The 20,839-nt window shown below is 38.5% G+C and overlaps 1 protein-coding gene across 6 annotated transcripts in view; it reads right to left on the minus strand.

The window, feature by feature from the left end:
• The window catches only part of CRPPA (CDP-L-ribitol pyrophosphorylase A), a 333,853-nt gene that overhangs the window by 303,086 nt on the left and 9,928 nt on the right, over window positions 1-20,839 (minus strand). For all 6 annotated transcript variants that reach the window (XM_011731042.3, XM_071094909.1, XM_071094910.1 and 3 more), the window contains exon 2: window positions 15,374-15,650. In XM_011731042.3, coding sequence (XP_011729344.2) covers window positions 15,374-15,650 — 277 coding nt within the window. The remainder of the gene's footprint in view (window positions 1-15,373; window positions 15,651-20,839) is intronic.

Here is a 20,839-nt window from a genome sequence, read left to right on the forward strand (position 1 = left end):
AGGTCCTTACTTTCTCAGACTGTAAATGGTAAAATATTCCAGAGCTGCATCCTCACACTTCTCTATTGTTAAATGGTAAAAAAACTTAGACAAGTTTGCTCAATCGAGCTTGAGCAAACAAAACCAGCAAAACAAAAATGACTTGTGAATCGCACAGCCCTCCAAACTGGAGCAGTTTTGGAGAACTCCAATAACATAATCTGACAGCATTTACAGGAAATGGAAGTGCTGTGTAAAGATGACTTAATAGGTTACAGCTTAATTGGTTGCAGGTCCTCCTGCAATTAACTAATGCTCAACTATTGTAGTTAAACTCTCTATTGGTTTGGTCTGTTAGGCTTAGTCCAGGAGCCTAGTGCAAGTCAATGGCCTCCTATAAATTTTATGTAACACTATCTACACTCATTCTATTAATGACCACATGAAGTCCCATGACTTTAAACACCATCTACATGAAAACTTCCAAACCTATAATCCAGCCCAGAGTTCTTTTGAATTCTGGATTTGCACTTCCAAATGTCTGTTTAACATTTCCACTTAGTTCAAAATGCATACCTCAACTGCAACAAATTGAACTCAAAGTTTTAGTTTTACCCACTCCACAGCCTCCAAACCTGCTCCTATAGACGGTCATCTATGCAAACATTAACTCTATTCTTCTAGTTATTCTTGCCCAAAATCTTGAATGCTGTCCTTGATTTCTCCCCGACTCTCATAATTCAGTCCATCAGTAATCCAGTCCCTGTCAGCTTAAAAGTATTCCAGATCTGCCACTTCTCACTGTCTCCACTATCCGTGTCTAAGCCACCCATCCTCCCTCTGAGATTACTCCAAGAGCCTCCCAATTGGTATCTCCTTCACTCTTGTCCTTCCACAGCCTATTCTTCACAAAGCAATAGAACAAACCTGTTCATGACGAGTTATATCATGTCTCTCTTCTGTTCAAAATCTTCCAAGAGCTTTCCATCTCAAATAACTAGTCAAGTTCCTTCTATTTAATTCAACGTAAATAATGTTAAAAAATTCAGTTCCTCATTTCCACTAGGAGCATTTTAAGTACTCAATAGCCACATGTGACTAGTAGCTTAAGTACTAGATAGTGGAGTTAGACTATTTCCATCATTGCAGAATGTTTTACTGGACGGCAGTGCCCTAGAATGTGTACTCCATGGCTGCTGTCTCTCCAGCACCTAGAAAAGTGCCTCATACATAGCATGCACTCAGTAAACAGTGAATCAGTGTTGTAGGTCTTAGAGATACTGATCAGGTCACACAAAGAAGTCAAAGTGTCACTTGGTAATACACATATGTCTTCACGATATTTTACACAGCAGCAGCATCTGAAGAAGTTTCAAGATGAGGTCAAACCAAATTCCATTCCCTCACTAAGACACCTATCTTGCTTGATAGAAGCACCCTGTATTTGTAGTGTATGAACAATAATGCAAGTCTCATTCATGCCACTTAATAGCTGTGTTATTTGGAACAAGTTCATCTCTGCTTAATTAATATTCTTTTCTATGAAATGAAAAATTTTGACCAGGTATTTTATTTCAGGCCCCTCCAGCTGTAGTACTATAATATTTTATGAGGAAAGCCTCCACATGTCAAAACTTCCAATCCAACAATTCACACTAAGTTGTCTCAATAGTCATACCCCTACAGAGTAATAGTTATGTGGTGGCGGTTTCCAAAACCAAAATAGAAATGTCAGCCTGACAAAATGGCAGAATATTGTGAAATCATCCAGAAAAATCCACAATATATCATCACCCATGCAGAAAACATCCATCTCAGTAGAGCGCATGGGCAAACAGTAGCCTTAGATTCTTCATATTTTTGCCCTACTTTCACACAGTTATCTAGTTCATATGATAGATTTACATTATCTGAAAGAGCTTGACAACTATATTCTAAGCACTATGCTCCGCATAATGAGTAATGCGCAAAATGCAATCCTTGCTCTGAAAGGGTTCAGTTTCGGTGAGAGGGAGAGGGTAGATGCAGTCCTTCCAGAGACCAGTTATTAGATGCTAAAGTGCTACAAATACACTATGAACTCATTTCCCTCATTTCAGTCACTTGATGAACATAAGCCATTAATAAATTGTTTTTAGGCCGGGCGCGGTGGCTCACGCCTGTAATCCCAGCACTTTGGGAGGCCGAGGCGGGCGGATCACAAGGTCAGGAGATCGAGACCACGGTGAAACCCCGTCTCTACTAAAAATACAAAAAATTAGCCGGGCGTGGTGGCGGGCGCCTGTAGTCCCAGCTACTCGGGAGGCTGAGGCAGGAGAATGGCGTGAACCCGGGAGGCGGAGCTTGCAGTGAGCCGAGATCGCGCCACTGCACTCCAGCCTGGGTGACAGAGCGAGACTCCGTCTCAAAAAAAAAAAAAAAAAAAATTGTTTTTGATATTTTAATCTCAGTTCCTAGTATGAAAACTTCCTAATAGTTTCTCAATACTATATTCACTCATTTTTATAACTTTTAAAGAATTATGTAGTTTAAATAAAAACTTGAACACCCTCTCATATACCCAGCCTCCTCCCCTACCCAAAAAACAGTGAAAAGCAGACAGGCTCACAATATTCTCTTTCCACCTGGATACTCCAAGTAAGAATCTCTTAATTACTCCATCTTTTCTCTAAAAAGTATTCTTGTACTTCTTTTAAACATTTCTTGACCACTTTTTTTGTACTATGTATAAAGAAAGAATCCTGTTTTAAGGATTTCAACAAATAAGATAGAATTGCTCTTGTCAAGGATCTTAAAGTCTCATGAACACGACAGATTAGCAAAGCAACAACTATAAGACACAGTAATGCAAAATATTGGGGGTGGAGAGTCCTGAGTTCCAGATCAAGGTGGGAGCCTCTGACTTCCTGAAGTGGTTCTCAAATACTTGCTGGATAGATAAGTGATTGAACAAACTACTTCCTAGGAAACATTAAAAATTACCTAATAGTTTAGAATGCATATATACACAGCAATATTAATATAAGAAAATTAAACAACAGAAGTGGTTTAAGAAGCATACTTAAGAACAATAGGGAAAGGGACTTGATCTAGCAGTATGAAAAGTTATTAGAGAGCTGTCTCAATAGTGACTAAGACAGGGTACAAAAACAGACCGACAGCATGGAAGAGAGTCCCAACAGACCCATGCTTACATAGAAATTCAATATATGACAGAAGTGGCAGTGCAGGTCAGTGGAGAAGGGGATAATTATTCAACAAATGGTGCTAGGCAAAGAGTTACCTTTGTAGCAAAAGACAAAAGTGAAATCAATCCTTACTCCATCTGTAAACTCCAGAAAGAGACGGCAATGTAAAATTCAAAACTATAACACATTTTTTTTAAATGGTGAATATCTTCATGACTTCAGTGGAAGAAAAAAATTCTTAAACCAGGCAAAAACAAAAACCATTAATGAAGACATTAGTGATTTTAAGTATATTAAGATAAAAAATGCTTATTTATAACATCTTATGACTTTAATTATTCCAGATGGAAGAAAATAGTTATAAAATACAGCATACACTGGCCAAAGTATTAGCGTCCAGAATATGTAACGCCTAGAAGTCAAAAGCTTAAAAATAAAAATAGGGTAAATTCTTACACGGGCATATCAATAATATTTAAAGCCCATAAATATAACAAGATGCCCAACCTATTAACAAAACGCTAAATTTAAACCACAAAGAGAAAGCATTTTCCAGTAAATAGATTGGAGGAAAGTCTTATATCAAGTAGTGGTGAGGACTAGGGCAACTTGAACTTGTTATACATTACTGATGAGTATAATTCAAGACAAGTTTGGAAAATAATTTGGCATCATCTAGTAAAACTGATAACCAACATATGTCAGAACTGTACAGAAATCCTGCACATGGGCACAAGATATATAATAATGTCCATACTAGTAATGTTTACATCAGCAAAAACATGAGAAAACAAATGCCCATCATCTGTAAAATGAATTATGGCATATACAGTAGTGATTATGAACAAACTGTAGCTGCATAGACTTATATGAATACATTTCCCCAAATATACTGTGCAAAGTAACTATGCTGTCAAAATATATGCCAAGCCTGTTTAAAAATCATATAAACATCGCCAAAACATTCTTTGGGAAAAGATGTTACACAACTAAAGAGAAAAGCAAGAAAACGAGAAAAACAAAGTTTAGGTAATGTTTATTCATTGGGGGGACTAGATAAGACTTGGGAGCAGATAGTTTCAACGTGACTGGTGATGATCTAATTATACCAGTAGTAGACACAGAGGTGTCCAAAGTTCTTCAGTAGTTTTTTAAAATTCAACATGTGTATTCATGGGTTCCCATCTTGATTACCAAAAACTAGCTTCAAGAGCAGAAACCATCCATATTTCAGATAAAATTATGGCAGGATTGGTAAATTCCACAAATTACTAGGTTCTTGTCTGTGAAAGCCAGAATATCAGATGGGAAAGTAATACAACAAGAAGAGAGATCAAAGCACAAGGTGACAAAAAGTTTCAGACATCTTAAACTAAAGGCCCATGAAAACAGATCACAAGTGAAAATAACTTCTTGGCTGACTCCATCACTTGCCTTGCCATCTGCTATAAACAGATACAGAAAATGCTAATGTTAAAAGGCATATATTCCACAGCTGTCTTCATGTAAGAGACCTCTGTTCACAAACGAACATGCAATGAATCCTCAATTTTGTGATGTTTTCTGAAATTGAAAGTATCAAAATTATGACAAGTATAAACAAGCTGGTTAGTGGCCTGCAAGGCACAGCTACCTGGGAAGCTTGTTGTAGGAGGCATCATTCCCGAGTTATCAAGTACAAATGTCTCCTCAAATATTAGTAATAGGCCCTGAATGGAAGCTTAACAGTTCAGCACCAACCTCAGTGATTACTTGTCTCTCAAGCTAATCTATCACCATATTTCCACATGTCACTGCATGGAAATCATTGATACAAATCATAAAATGTGGAATAATAAACCCCACCTCTACTGTATGCTTTATTGTATAATACTATGATGCATCCATACAGCAGGCACTAACATGCATTTCTCCTCAGGCAACTACATTCTAGCTAATTACAACAATGTACAACAGAAATCCTCCAACCATGTAATTTTGATTTTAGTTAGGCAAGTTGTCTTAATTGAAAGGTTTAATCAGTGTTTGCAGAACGGCATCTCCAAAGCTAATCGTTGGGAATTATAAGATTGAATATTTAACATTTTTAATCATAAAATACTTCCAATCTCCTTCTGACAAACAAATTGAACTGATACAATTTGCCCAATATAGAAATAGAGGTATCTTAGAAAAATCTCTATTCATATTACTGTAATACACCACTAAAAGTGGATATGCAGCAAAAAAGAATAGAGAGGCCTTTGTTTTACATGCTACCTATAAATTCCTAAGATTTCAATAGTACCATTTACCCTAATTATGACATGATTGGGAATATACTAGCATGTTAAACATTATTTAATGTTAAACCATAGATACACTCATCTGTCTTTGACCTACCCTTTCCCCAACTTCCTTTGAAGGTAATTCGTAGAGCATAAACACAGAAGTGGGTAATTTGAAATCATTAAAGCAAAGCAAAGCTTTTTCACATAGTAGTTCTTTAGCATCAAAAATAGATCAAGTTTCACCTCATTCCCATAGCACTCCAGAGAATAAGTCAGTCCTTGCTCCAGGCAATTTACCCTTTGTCGAAATAAACCTGGATTTCTTCACGAATCAGAACTCACTGCTTTCTCACAAGTAAAACTTCTTTAGATCTAGAATTTAAACCAGTATCAAAGTTTCTCTAGGAGACAATGCTACGGTATCCAATAAGCCAGGAAAAAAACACTGTGTGATTCCCATGCAGAAACCAGGAAAAACCATTATCTTACCCTCACACATGAATAAACTCTGACCAGAAGTATATTGATCACAATAGACAAGTACAAGTCATTGTTACCCATGGTGAATCCTACTTAATATCACATTTCCAAACACAGAGTTCAAAAATCTACCAACTGATCAGGGAAATGAAAATCAAAACCACAATGTGATAACACCTTACTCCTGTAAGAATGACCAAACCCAAAACCTCAAAAAAAACAGATGTTGGTGTGGATGTGGTAAAAACAGAATGCTTCTACACTGCCAATGAGAAAGTCAAGTAGCATAACCACTACGGAAAACGGTGTGGTGAGGAGATTCCTTAAAAAACAAAGTCAAACTAACATTCGATCCAGCTATCCCACTACTGGGTATCTAGTCTGAGAAAAAGAAGTCATTATATGAAAACGATACTTGCACATGCACATACGTAGCAGCACAACTTACAACTGCAAAAATATGGAACCAGCCCAGATACCCACCAGTCAATGAGTGCATACAGAAAACTGTGATGTATGATGGAATACATATGTATGACACACACGTGACAAAACATGTGACATACATATGAAGGAAGACATGTGTAACATGCCTGTAACTGAAGACATGTGGCACATGTGAGGGAATACATGCTATATGTGACAAATGTAACAGAAGACATGAGATGAGATTAAAAGCATGTGTGATGTGACAAAAACGTGTATGACACGTGAAAAAAGACAAATGTGATGTGTAATTAAATGACATGACACGAAAGACATGTGTGACACTGGTGACACATGTGACACATTACTGAACTGGAACACATGCAAAACGAGTGCTATAAGAAATGTGCAACACATGGGACACATGTAAAAAACACGTGATGTGGAAGACATGTGTGAAATACGTAGACACGTAACTGACATGTCAGAAACATGTCAGACACATTACCGACACATAACCAACACATGACTGACACGTTATCAAAATGTGATGGACGTGTGACACAACTGACATGTGATAAAAACATGTAACTGACATGTGCACGAAATAGGACCAACAGGAGACATGGAGACAAGCATGACACATGACATGTAACTAACACGTGAAAGACACGTGTGACATGACCAACACATAACACATGTGACAGTGACATGAATGGCACGTGTGACACGACAGACACGTGACATGTGACTCATGGCTGACATGTAAAAGACATGACTGACAACACGTGAACATGTGACATGAACACAATCAACATGACTGACAATCGAAATGTGACTAACACGTGACCAATGTGACTGACAAGTGAGACACATGTGACAGGTGAAGTGTCTGACACATGACACGTGTGTAACACGTGACAAGTGTGTAAAAATACCTTACATGTACCTGACATGTTACTGTAAGACATGACCAACAGTGAAACAAGTGACTAACATAACTGACACGTGATACATGATCAACATATGGCCAACACGTTTGAGACACGTGACTGATGCAATTGACATGATTGGCACGTGACTAACATCACTGATGTGATCGGCACATAATTGGCATGTGCTTAACATGAGACTGATATGTAATACACAAACTATCAACACATGATCACATTGATCACAAATTATCAACACGTGACATATGACCAAAGCTTGATTAAAGCGTGCCTGACACGTGACCAATACAACTGGCAGGTAATTCACACATGACTGACACGTTTGACATGTGACACGTGACTGAAACTACCACCTGACCAACACGTGACTGACATGTGATTGACACGATCATGTAATCAACACGTATGACACGTGACTGTGTGACCAGGGCATGATTGACACGTGACCAAATGACACACTACTGATATGACACGTGATTGACTGGCACGACACATTGTGACACATGAATGACGCAACTGACACATGATCCACACATGACCAACACTTGAGTGATCAAGACTATCTACAAGTGATCGTCACGTGATCAAGTATGACACATGACTGACACATTGACACGACCAACATGTGACAGGTGATTCACATGATTGGCACAATCAACACATGATCGTGTTTGACACGTGTCTGAGGCAAGACCAGTGCTTCATTGACATATGATTGACACGCGACTGACACGATTGGCACGTGACCATCACACGTGATTGGCACGTGTCCAACATGACTCACACGTGATCGACATATGATCACCCAATCACGTGATTGACACAGACGTGACCAACATGATGCAATAGCATGATTGACATGTCACCAACACAACTGACATGTGATTGAAACATGACTGAAACATGACCAACAGTTTGGTGAAGTGACACGATTGACACCAGTGGCATGTAATCAACACATGGGTGAAACGTGACCGATGCTTAACCAATGACTGACATGTGACCAACATGTGTGACACGTGACTGACAAGACTGACACATGATTGACCTGACAAGACTGACATGTGACCAACATATTTGACATGACTGTCACAATTTATATGATTGAAATGCGTCCAACACATGACTGATACATGATTGAGTCATAACTGACACGTGATCAAGTGAGCAGCACATGTGACATGTGACTGACCCATGACAAGGACATGACTGACATGTGACCAACACATGACTGACACGTGATTGACACGATTGACATGGGACCAACACGTTTGTTACAGGTGACAGGCAATTCACTATTGGCACATGACCAAAATGTGACTGACGTGATCATGTGATTGTGATATGTAACATGTAACCGATGTCTGATTGACACATGACATCACATGTGATTCACACGATTGACATGTGACACAAGACTGATGCAATTGACAAGACTGGCATGTGGTCAACATGCTACTGACACGAGATCAACATAATAGACATGTGATCAACATGTGACATGACCACGTGACCAGAGCATTGATAGTTGACATTGACTGACATGACATGAGAGTGACACATGATTGATATTTGTGACACAACTGACATGACTGAAATGATTGGCATGTGACCAACACATTTGTGACATGTAAGAAACGACTTACAAGATTAGCACACGCCCAACACGAGATGGAATCAACACATGATCCCAACACGTGATCATGATACATGGCCAATGCGTTACCAGAAATTGACATGTGACCAACATGACACTTGACACATGACATATAACTGACATGCTTGTCACAAGTGACTGACAAGCAATTGACACGATTGTACGACTGATACGTGATCATCACGTGATCAACATGTGATGCATGACACCTGATTGACATGTGACAAACATGTGACTGACATGATTGACACATGGTTGACACATGATCACTATGTGATCAACACGTGTATAATGGGAGTGTTGTGGCCAACACGTAATGTGAGTGACATGGTTGATGTGATTGACAATCGACACATGACTGATGTGTTTGACACATGATTGACTCACAAATGACAAAATTGGAAAGCAATGAATACATGACACGTGATTGATGTTATTGGCATGTGTCCAACATGTGACTGATGTAATTGACATGTGATTGCACGTGTCCAATAGATGGCACACATGATCACGTGATCAACACATGTGTGATACTTGACTGGAGCATGGCTGACACGTGACCCATGATTGCCACATGATTGCACATGATTGATGTGACTGACATATTTGTGACATGTCACTGACATGATTAGAACATGATACATCTCCAACACGTGACACGAGATTCACACAATCAACACGTGACTGTCACATGAACACCTGTGTGACATGTGAATCGACATGACATGGAGCATGATTGACACTTAACCAACACGTGACTGACACATAATTGACAATTGGCATGTGACTAACATGTTTGTGTCACGTGACTGACCCGATGGACAGGATTGGCATGTGACAAACTGGTTACTGACACGTGATCAACTCGTGATCGTCATGTGATCAACATGTATGACACGTGACCAATGCCTGACACATGACCAACATGTATGACACCCAACACATGACTGACGTGATTGACGTGACTGACATGTTGACACAATTGACACGTGACATTTGTGACACATGACTGACATGATTGGCATGTGACAGACAGGATCACACGATCATGTCATGATTGACACGTGACTGACATGTGAGAAAACCAACTCGTGACACATTACACATTTGTGACACGTGACCAACACGTGTGACATAGCACATGTCCAATATGTGTGATGGAAGACGTGGACACATGCTCAACACATTTCTGACCCATGCCTGACACATGTGTGACATTTGTAAAAGTTATATATTTGTAATTGCAGTTTTAATTACAAAGGATACAACTGCCAAATGAAGACACACAGGGTGAGGTCTGTGGGAATCCTAAACCTTTTATGCCTTGTCTCCCTGTACACCACCCTTCCAGCACAGCCCTGTGTTCAATAACCAGGTACTCTCCTGGACCAGGGTCCAGAGTTTGAGGTTTCATGCTAGAGGCATGACTAATTCAATCACTGGCCACCTGGTTGAACTCAATCTTCAACTCCCTTCCTGTCCCCAGAGGCTGAACTGGTTCAAAGCCTCTAATCACATTATTTCATCTTTCTAGTGACCAGCCCACTTCCTAAATCATGTCTTCTCATTAGCATAAGCTCAGGTATAATCCAAGGAACTCATAAACAACAGACTCTCCTGTTACTTCAAGAATCCCAAAGATTTAGAGTCTTCCTCCCAGGAACCTGGAATAAAGGGCAAATTCTTTATTATTCAACAGACTGAAATGCACATTTAATATGGGAATGAGGTAGTCACAGGTGACTTTGGAAAGAATGGTCAGAGGAAAAAGTAGCCAGACTGCTACGATTTATAACATAGATTAGGGGTATGGAAGGTGAGAAATGTGTAAGAAGTCGATCACCAACAAGAGCATAAAATGACTAGAGGTGCTGGAGTACAAAGCTGAGGTAAGAAGGATGTACAAGTAACTTAGAAAATGCCTTCTCCCACCAGGAGCAATACTTAGGAGGTTCCTTTGCTGATATGGTCTCATTTGAGTTATCCTATCATTAGTGTTCTTAGAGTCAATGTAATATTTAACCTGTTGGTCCTTCTTAAAATTATTCTCACTTACCTTTGATTTCCCCACATTCCAATTTATTTTACTCTTTCCAACATTTCCCTTATAACAAAGTCTTCATTGCCACCTCTTTATCTGACTTAATTATGCAGAAATATACAAGTCATTCTGATTTAGAAAAGATTATGGACCTCTAATTTTGGTAATATGATAGACCAGGTATCTTGAAACACCTCTTTCACTAAAAAAAAAAAAATAGTATAGGAGAGAATTTTACAAACAGCCTTTTAAGAGTATGTCTGGACTCAACCAATCACCTAAGAGTAAAACAACCTGATAGCTAGAAATCAGAGAAATAAGATGGCAAAGATGCTTTCAGTTAAAAAGAGGCTTTAGTTTTAACAGATGAGAAGAATGAGGACTAAGACCTTGAGGGTGTGCTACTTGGTTATAACTGTAATTTCCACACTAAGACCCATAAAAGGGAAAGTCCCTCATTTAGGTAGTTGGGGCAAGGGAGGAGAGACAAGTGAAGGAAAACAGCAAGCAAAATTATCTTTGCTTGGGATCTCAAAGGGCAGGGACAGTTTTCCCTGAGAAGTTATAACAATAAAACTTGGCTTCATGTGAGTTTAGAGTTTCATTTAACATTACCACAGAATCTATAAAACTTCAAGCCAAGAATTAATGTAAAGTTGTTCCAAGTTAGTAAAGCCCTTGGGATCCCTGGCAGAAGGAATAAAAATCCATGCCTCAGAAACACACCCTTATCCCATGTTCACAGAACTCCTGATGATAAACTCTTGCCAAACATGGGCTTACAATCCAAATTATAAAACAAAGGAGGAAACAAATTATGAACAAAAGTAAACAGAAATGAAGAGTTAGTGAATTAAGCTACCAAGAAGTACTATTGGCTATAGTGTATAAAGTATTATGTTCAGAGCTTAAAAGGCAAAAGAAGATAAAAAACAGAAAGGAGGTTAATCATACATTATAAGTTACAAAAATGGGACTCCAAATAATTTCAAAATGTTGGTTTTAAAAGTCCTTAAACAGGATATTAGACAGAGCTAAAAAAAAATGAGAAATTGGAAACAAGTTACCTAGAATGCAGCATACAAAAACAGCAATATGAAAGAGAACTTAGGACACATGAAGACTGGATAAGAGTGTATCATACGTACAGTATACATAAGGTGAGGGGAAAAGAGTTGTCAGGACCAGAAATGAGACAGAATCAATATGCAAATTAGATAATTATTCAGATTTTTCTAGAGTAAAAATATGAATTAACTTTCATAAAGGACAATAGATCCAAAGCAAGGGAAAAAGTCTATATAGACACATCAGAGAGACTAAACACATAGGAAAAATAAATTATCTCAAAAGCATTCAGAGAGAAAAGGCAAATTACTTTCAAAGGAATACAATTAGGTTGGTTAGACTTCCCAAAAGCAGCATAAAAGCCAGGAGTCAGTGACACAACCTAATTTCAAAATAGTGAGGGTGGGGGAAAGAATTGTAGACTTAGAATTTTATACCCAGAAAAACTATCATCATTAATGTAAGACAGATATAATCCTGATGGAATTTGGTCCCGACCTATGGAAGCCATCTTGCCTCCCGGTAGGGCCTGACAATGTAATATAGGCAAAAAGTAAAACTGGGTCCTTGTGACACTTTTGAGCTCTACAACCTTAATTGCCAGTCTTAATCGCGGACATCTGAGTCTCTTGAGGCAGTCTCTTTACCAGTTTAAGTTTCTTTAATTAAGCAAAATGGAACATAAGTTAAAACAGTTATTGTTAGCATACATAACCCACCCCTCCCTAAAGATAATCACAGTGTAGCTTGTTCAGAAAATGTGTCTGAAAGGGACCTTTAGGTAGAACCTGAAAATTAATACCTGTGAAGAAAAATCATCAGTTAAGGAGTCTGTAGAAAACTAAGATAACAAAAGGCAATGAGTTAAAAGGAGGCGTGGAAAACAGTCTGAACACTGTGTGACTGTGTTTATGTTGTTATGATTGTAAGTCAGTACAGTGTGAGAGAACTGGCAGGACATAGTGCCTGTAGTTAACTGAGAATACTGGGACACTATCCTAATTGTTTTAAGAAAATTTAAAATAAACCAAAGAGGTTACAGGATGTCTGCAATGGACAACCACATGACTAATAGCAGACTCTTCCAGATTAGCTGAATCTAGCCTTGGGCTCTTTTACAACTTTCAAAGTTGTAGATAACCAATAGCAATGCAAAACAATTCTTACCTATAAACATGCAAATAAATTATGTCTACTGGAGTTTCAATTGACTCTCCCATGAAAAAGTCAGTTTTCCATTTTAATTCACTTCAACATACCTTTTTACTTTGTATAAGTGTTTTTCCGGATTCAACTTCAAACCAGTTGTAACATCTGTCTGGTTCTCTCATTAATAAACTTGAAAAAATTATTAAACATGGATGTATATAAAACTCATGATTTTACCCTTTATGTTTTAACACCAACAAAAACAAGGCAATATTTCTAAAAGAAACCGTATATGAGGTTTACTTAAACAAGTTGTAACGTTTTGTTCTGAACTAGCTTCTTAATCTAACCAGAAAATTACAGATTTCATTGAAATATAATTTGTTTCATTTAAGATGCATTATGTGAGTAAACCTTACAAATTATATTCCAAGAAACAATCTAATAGATACTCCCTCGAATCTGCAAAAAGTAACTTCTATGTATTTTAATATGTTCTATTAAATCACATGTAAGACAATGATATCCTTAGAATATTAATTGGAACAAGATAAAAGGCTTCTTTTGTCTTTTAAGACATACTACCAGAAGAATCACTTTATGGACAATATCTCAGAAAAACTTTCTGCTTATTATTCAACAACAACAAAAAAAAATCACAAATGTGTGCAATTATTATAGTGAGTTTAAGTGAATTTTCCAGAAGGTAACCCAGGCAAAAAAAAAAAAAAATTGTATAATATGCATTGGAATGAATGTTGGTCTACCAAATTGTATTGTCATCCCTAAGAACTTTTCCAAATGCGCAAAATTTACTCAAATTCTTAAGTTGAAAATGCTTTGCTTCTTTATGCCTTCTCACCACCCTTGCAACTGATTACCTTGCCTCTACCATAATTGAGCTGTCTGGAGAAGAGGAAGGAGTCAAGGGGGAAGGCACAAGAGCCAGGGGAAAGTTTTGTGGTCATTAATGGTTCCTGGAACACAAGTTTCACTACCTTAAATACCATTTATCCTTTTGTTTAAAGGCAAATCAAAATATTTCATTTGGTCTATGAAATTCTTATACAGTTTTAAATTTAAAGTGAAATTCATGTTGCAGAAGGAAGAGATGAAGTTAGGGAAAATTTCCTATGGCAATTCAAATACACATGTGTTATTGAAGTTACAGACTGTGTTTCCTAAATAGGTTTTAAAGAGGAGAAAAAAAAAAAAAAAAACTTCTGGGCACCCAGATAACTAGGAAGGCTTGCCTCCTGTTGGTCTATAATCTTAAAGGAAACTATTACATAGATGTTATAATTCATCTTAAAATAATACCCTTTAAGCACTTAGTATTAATAAAAGCACTTAGTATTCTAATAGTTAACATAATTTCCAATCCTAAAATAATCTTACAAGTATTAGTTTCTATATTTTCACAGGTCGGGAAAATGGACTCAGAAAGTTAAAAACACGATATCACTAGTAAATAAAAAGACAGATTTGGGCCTAGGTCTGTCCAACTTCATAGCCTATTTCTATTATACAATACCATGGTTTGGCAATAAATTTCACTAAGTCTCCAATTCAGACTGCAAACAAGTTTGGTATCTATTATCATATTTACGTAGTTTTACTTGGTAATAGAAGGGAAAAAATAAACATGCTCCAAAGGTTACAATAGGTCTTTTGCTATCCTGTGTTTATTTTGGTGAAACAAATGGAAACAATTGTCATCTCAAGATGATTTACTCTAAGGGCTATGAAAATCTTATATAGTATATACTAGAAAACAAACCACTTCTGAAACTTTAACACAAAATTGAGTACAATGGACCACATTATACATATCCTATACTTCTGAGAGATTTCTCAGGTATTTTTAATATAACTGTCTTTTAATTTTCATTAAAGTTTCATTCATATCTATAACTGTAATAACTTTAATACATTCTTCTCCAAATACTTCATATCACATTATGGTAGATAACTATAGCAAAAGATATGTTCCAGAACAGTCTCAATCTATAAAGTTCCTACAACCAATCACCATAACATCTTTAGGTCATCATGCACATTTTAAATAATTTGACATTTAAACAGAATTGAATCAAAATTCAGCAAATGAACCACACTACAGTGTTTGTCCCTTCTATCTAGTCTCAAGTAAAAAGACTTACCCCGTGTTCCTTAGCAGCTGTGACAACTTTAAGGAGGACATCTTCCTCAACAAATGGTCTCACTGCATCATGGATAATCACTACTTCTGGCTTAGAGAGTTTAGAGTTGAGCTGATCTTCTGCCAGTGCTTTCAGTCCACTGAAAATTGACCTGTGGCGGGTCACTCCAGCTTCGACCAGTGAGATGCGTTTATGCTGATACTTCTGAATAATACTTTTCATGACTTCCATGTTCTCTCCAGTTACTGCCACAACAATGTCCTTTATCCAACATACTCTAAAAGGAAAGTATGTGTATAATTCATAAGTTAATTCTTAGACAACTAACGTAACAGAAAATTGAATCACTAATATTGGTATATTTACATAGGGAGATTAAAAGCTGCAAGTGAATAAATCAGTTTTATGTATTTTTATTAGGTCCAGTAAAGAGGTTGATGAAAAAGAATCAGTGAGTGTTTAACACTATAGCTCTAGACAGTGTTTCATATTATGTAGAATATCCTATATGACACAGTATATGTATATAGTATATAGTACTATCAGATGTCATTTTTTTAATTTGAATAATTAGAATATCAGATTGTATGAAAAATAGCCTATAGTAGGAATATGCTTTTAAATTTTTCCAAATACTTTTCCCTTCAATGAAACAATTCAAAGCACTTTTGAGATCCAAAAGTTGACTGTCTCTTTCAAGAATTCCACCGAGATGGCAGCCAACCACTTGAATACCAACAAAGCTGGAAAACTTAGCTAACACAAGCCTTGCTAAATATGTACCTTAAATGGGACCATCATAATTAATATTGTAGCAATAAGGTTTAAGTAAAATGGAAAAGCTTACAATTCATAAAATATGATTGTTCTATTGAGTCATATGTAAAACATAAAGCCATGTTTCTCTTCTAAAACATGCTCAAGACAGAGTCTCACTCTGTGCCCCATGCTGGAGTACAGCGGCACCATCTCAGTTCACTGCAACCTCCGCCTCCTGGGTTCAAACGATGCTCGTGCCCCACCTCCCAAGTAGCTGGGATTACAGGCACCTGCCACCATGCCCAGCTAATGTTTGTATTTTTTTTTAGTAGAGACAGGGTTTCACAATGTTGCCCAGGCTAGCCTTGAACTCCTGACCTCAGGTGACCCACCCACCTTGGCCTCCCAAAGTGTTGGGATTACAGGTGTGAGTCACTGGGCCCAGTCTGTAAAACATTTTCTTAAAGAAGGACCTACTGACATACTAGACTGCAAGTAGTCCACATTACTGAGTTGCTGCTGCATTCGAGTCTGGTAGACTTGTCTGGAACACCAGTGCAAATGGAGGCAAGTGTCACTGTAGACTCAACATACCACAGCCCAAAAGCCCAGACCAAGACAACTATCTCTGACCCATGATATCAATTCTGAATAAAGGATTAATTTTTAATTCTTAGCCTATGAGATCCTATACCTTTCATGCTAAAACAGTTAAGTCTTTAGAATCTTTTTAAAGACATGGAAGGGCCTGAATATTACTGCAGAAAGATGACCTTTACTGAGAAATGAAAGTGAACATTGGCTGCTTCACTCAGTAACGTCTCCTACCTCTTGTTATTGAACAGACCCTTTCCACAACCCAAAACCCCATTCTGCCTGTAGCTAAAACAAGACTACCTTGAACAAAACCAAGAGCTACTTTAGAGGTGACACTGCCTTTTCATTTGAAGCCCATTTCTTTAATAAATTTTATTGAGCACCAATACATTATCAGCATCAGCTGGGCACGGTGGCTCATGCCTGTAATCCCAGCACTTTGGGAGGCTGAGGCAGGTGGATCACTTGAGATCAGGAGTTTGAGACCAGCCTGGCCAACATGGTGAAACCCGTCTCTACCAAAAAAACAAAAAATTACCTGGGTGTGGTGGCACACAACTGTGATCCCAGCTACTCGAGAGGCTGAGACAGGGGAATCACTTGAACCCAGGAGGTGGAAGTTGAAATGAGCCAAGATCGTGCCACTGTACTCTAGCCTGGGCAACAGAGCAGGACTCTGTCTTAAAAAAAAAAAAAAAAAAAAAAAAAAAAAAAAAAAAAACTTATCAAGGATACAATAGAAATAAACCCTCAGAACTTACAGACACGAAACAAGAACACCAATCAACAATTGCAAGCCATGATCATCACAATGAAGAAGTCCACATTCAGGACAACAAGTAGGCTGAGTAGCTAAACAGTCTGGAGGAGGCTTTGGGGGTGTTCTACAAGGAAAGGGAGTTTGCATTGAGACACAAGGGATGGGTGGCAGGTAAGCAGGCAAAGGGGCTAGGAGAGAGGGAGAGAGGACTGGTCCAAGTAAAGGCCACGGCAAGGTCCTCATGGGCTGAGAGGAAGCGGAGCTGGAGTTCCCCGAACAAGGAGAAGGCCCCATGCAGAGCCTGGAGACCCAGGCAGGAGGTGGGCAGAATCCTAGGGGTTTTAAAAACTTTAATCCTAAAAAGAGGATAGGCAGCCATAGAAAAGCTTTAAGCAGGTGAGTACACTCAGGCCGAAAACCAATACTCACTCATCACATTCTAATAGCAGTTTTTGGTAAACAGAATAATGAACCCAGAAAGATGTGCACTTCCTTACTCATGAAACCTGTGACTACGTTACCTTAAATGGCAAACAGGACTTAGCAGAGGTGATAAAGGATTTTGAAACAGGGAGATGGTCCTGAATTATCTAGGTGGATCTAATGTAATCACAAGAGTCCTTATAAAGGAAAGGAGGTCACAGGAGAGTCACTGGAGAAGATGTGATGACAGAAACAGATGTTAGACTATTGCAGGGCCCCAACCCAAAGAGCATGAGTGGCTTCTAGAATTTTGTTTTTTGAAACAGAGTCTCTGTCACCCAGGCTGGAGTGCAGTGGCACAATCTTGGCTCACTGCAACCTCTGACTCCCAGGTTCAACGAATTCTCCTGCCTCAGCCTCCCAAGTAACTGGGATTACAGGCACCTGCCACCACACCTGGCTAAGTTTTGTATTTTCAGTCGAGATGAGGTTTCACCATACTGGCCAGGTTGGTCTCTAACTCCTGACCTCAGGTGATCCACCCACCTCAACCTCCCAAAGTGCTGGGATTATAGGAGTGAGCCCCATCCATGGCCAGCCTCTAGAATTTAGAGAAAGGCAAGGAAATGGATACTACCCCAAATCTTCCAGAAGGAATGCAGTTTTGCCAACACCTTGACACAGCACAGTGAAACTAAATTGAGACTTCTGACCTCCAAAATTTTAAGAGAATGTGGTTTTAAGCCGTTCAGTTTGTGGTAATTTTTATAGCAGCAATAGGAATCACAAGAGCATAAAGTTTACTCTGACTGCAGGGAGGAGAAAGGATTCAGCAAAGAGAGAAAGGATGCAGAGAGACCAGTTAGGAGGTGGCTGCTGTAATCTGGGCAATGCAATGATGGTCACTTGGGTACCAGGTGGAGCTGGTATATGGCGTTTTAGAGATAGTCTATTCTAGAGGTAACCATCTACGTGAGTCAGGAAGAAAAAGTAGCAAAATAAGACAAGTATCACATAATAATAGGCAATATAAATTAAGCACTATGTCTTAAACATTTTTTATATTTTAACGCTTGTAATCTTTACAATACCTCTACACAATCTCTCATACAAGAGACAAAAAGATCAGAATATACAAAGGCATTACTTTTTTCTATACTACCATCTTATTCTAAAAAAAAATGAAGCAGTAAGAAATTTTTACCATTTTTCAAAATAATACATCATTTCATTTTATTTCCTCTTCTAGAATTAGGCTCCATCATAGAGACAATGTCTGATTTGTCCATTGCCTTACACCTAGCTCCTAGTGGGTGCTCAGTACATTATTTGTTGAAAATGACTCTAGTCTGTCTCATCTACCGGGGGCAGTATAACATCTTACAACACAGCATAGTCTCAAGGATTATGAAAACAAAGGAGGCTCTCATTACCCCGACTAGCTACAAATATATAAATAAATCTAAGAATGAAAACAGCATTCCCTATGCACTGTGATTTTGTTGATTGTTTTGTTTCTAGGTATTTGACTCTCTGCTCCTATTTCTAGGTCCTAAGGCCCCTCGAGAGCTGAGATTACTTTCATGTTTCACACACCTTGGGAGGATTTTAATCACAATCAAAAATAATTCAATTCAGAACTCCAAAGAACAATCTGTAGTAATCTATACAGGCAATGGAAGTGATTCTGGAATAAGACTAAACATGGGTTGTTCTTTGTTTTGTAGTCCATTTCCTAGGCCTTTCATTGCAAATTTAGCAATTGCAGAACTTACACTGCACTCACAGTTTCAAATTAAAGTTACTAGCAAGTGGTGAGCAACAGTTCTTCAATCCCTCTTCAACGTGAGATTTCCCAAGGTTCTGGCTCCACTGCTACAGCTGTGACCCAGACGGTCATCTCTACCATAATTTACTGCACTAGCCCCTTAGTTGTTCCCTCTTACGCTTCTTATCCCAATACAATCCATTCTCACCACTTCTAGATGATCTTTCTCAAGCACAAATCTGAGGTCATCCCCTGCTGGCTCTTGGGCAAGACTCTTCAAGACCTGACCTCAGCCTACTTCATGCACATCACTTGGTCTCTTCCCTGCCCTCTTACTGTCACACCCAGTGCTCCCTGAAGGGAAGGCAATCTCTCACACTCAGGTATTTGCATGCACTGCTTACCTGGCCTCTCAACACTGTCCCCATCCCTCTCTCTTCCCTAACTGCCCCACCTCCCTGCCGGCCCTGCCCGAGTCCTACTTACTCATCAGTTCTCAGTTCAGGGATGGCTCCCTCCAGGAAGCTTTCCCTGACTGCCATTCTGCATACAACATCCCCGCTTCTCAGTTTGCAGACTGCTTATACACATAGAGTCTTAAGGACTATACTGCACTCTGTTTATAACTTTATCTTCCTCACTAGGCTGCCAACTCATAGAAAGCAAAAACTATGTCCCAGAACTTACCACATACTCAACTTTCAGTAACATAGTAGAAATAACACCTAAAACATATGGAATGTTTGCTAGGTACCAGGCAATCAATATGTAGACTATTTCGCCTGCAATATCTCAATATCCATATCAGCTCTATAAAGCACATTATCATCATCTCAGCTTTACACATGAGGACACAGGCAGTAACCTGCCCAATAATCACACAGCTCAGAGACTAAGGGACCAAGCTGTGACCTCCAGTCTGACTTTGGAGCCTATAACTTTAGCCTCTGTAAATAATGCATCAACACTGTCTCTGAGAGGAAGGTGGAAAATCCAGGAGAGAAAAAATCATTTTGGATCATTGTGTCTACAGCACTTCATTTATATTAAGGTTGAAACACATAACATTCCTGCTTTTATAATCAAAAGCGTTCAAGTTTCTTAAAATTTCTTGTAACTCAAGCAGAAGTAGGCATTCTTTCTTGTGTTCATTTAGTCA

The sequence above is a fragment of the Macaca nemestrina genome, chromosome 4, assembly GCF_043159975.1.
Source record: "Macaca nemestrina isolate mMacNem1 chromosome 4, mMacNem.hap1, whole genome shotgun sequence".
Taxonomy (NCBI): domain Eukaryota; kingdom Metazoa; phylum Chordata; class Mammalia; order Primates; family Cercopithecidae; genus Macaca; species Macaca nemestrina.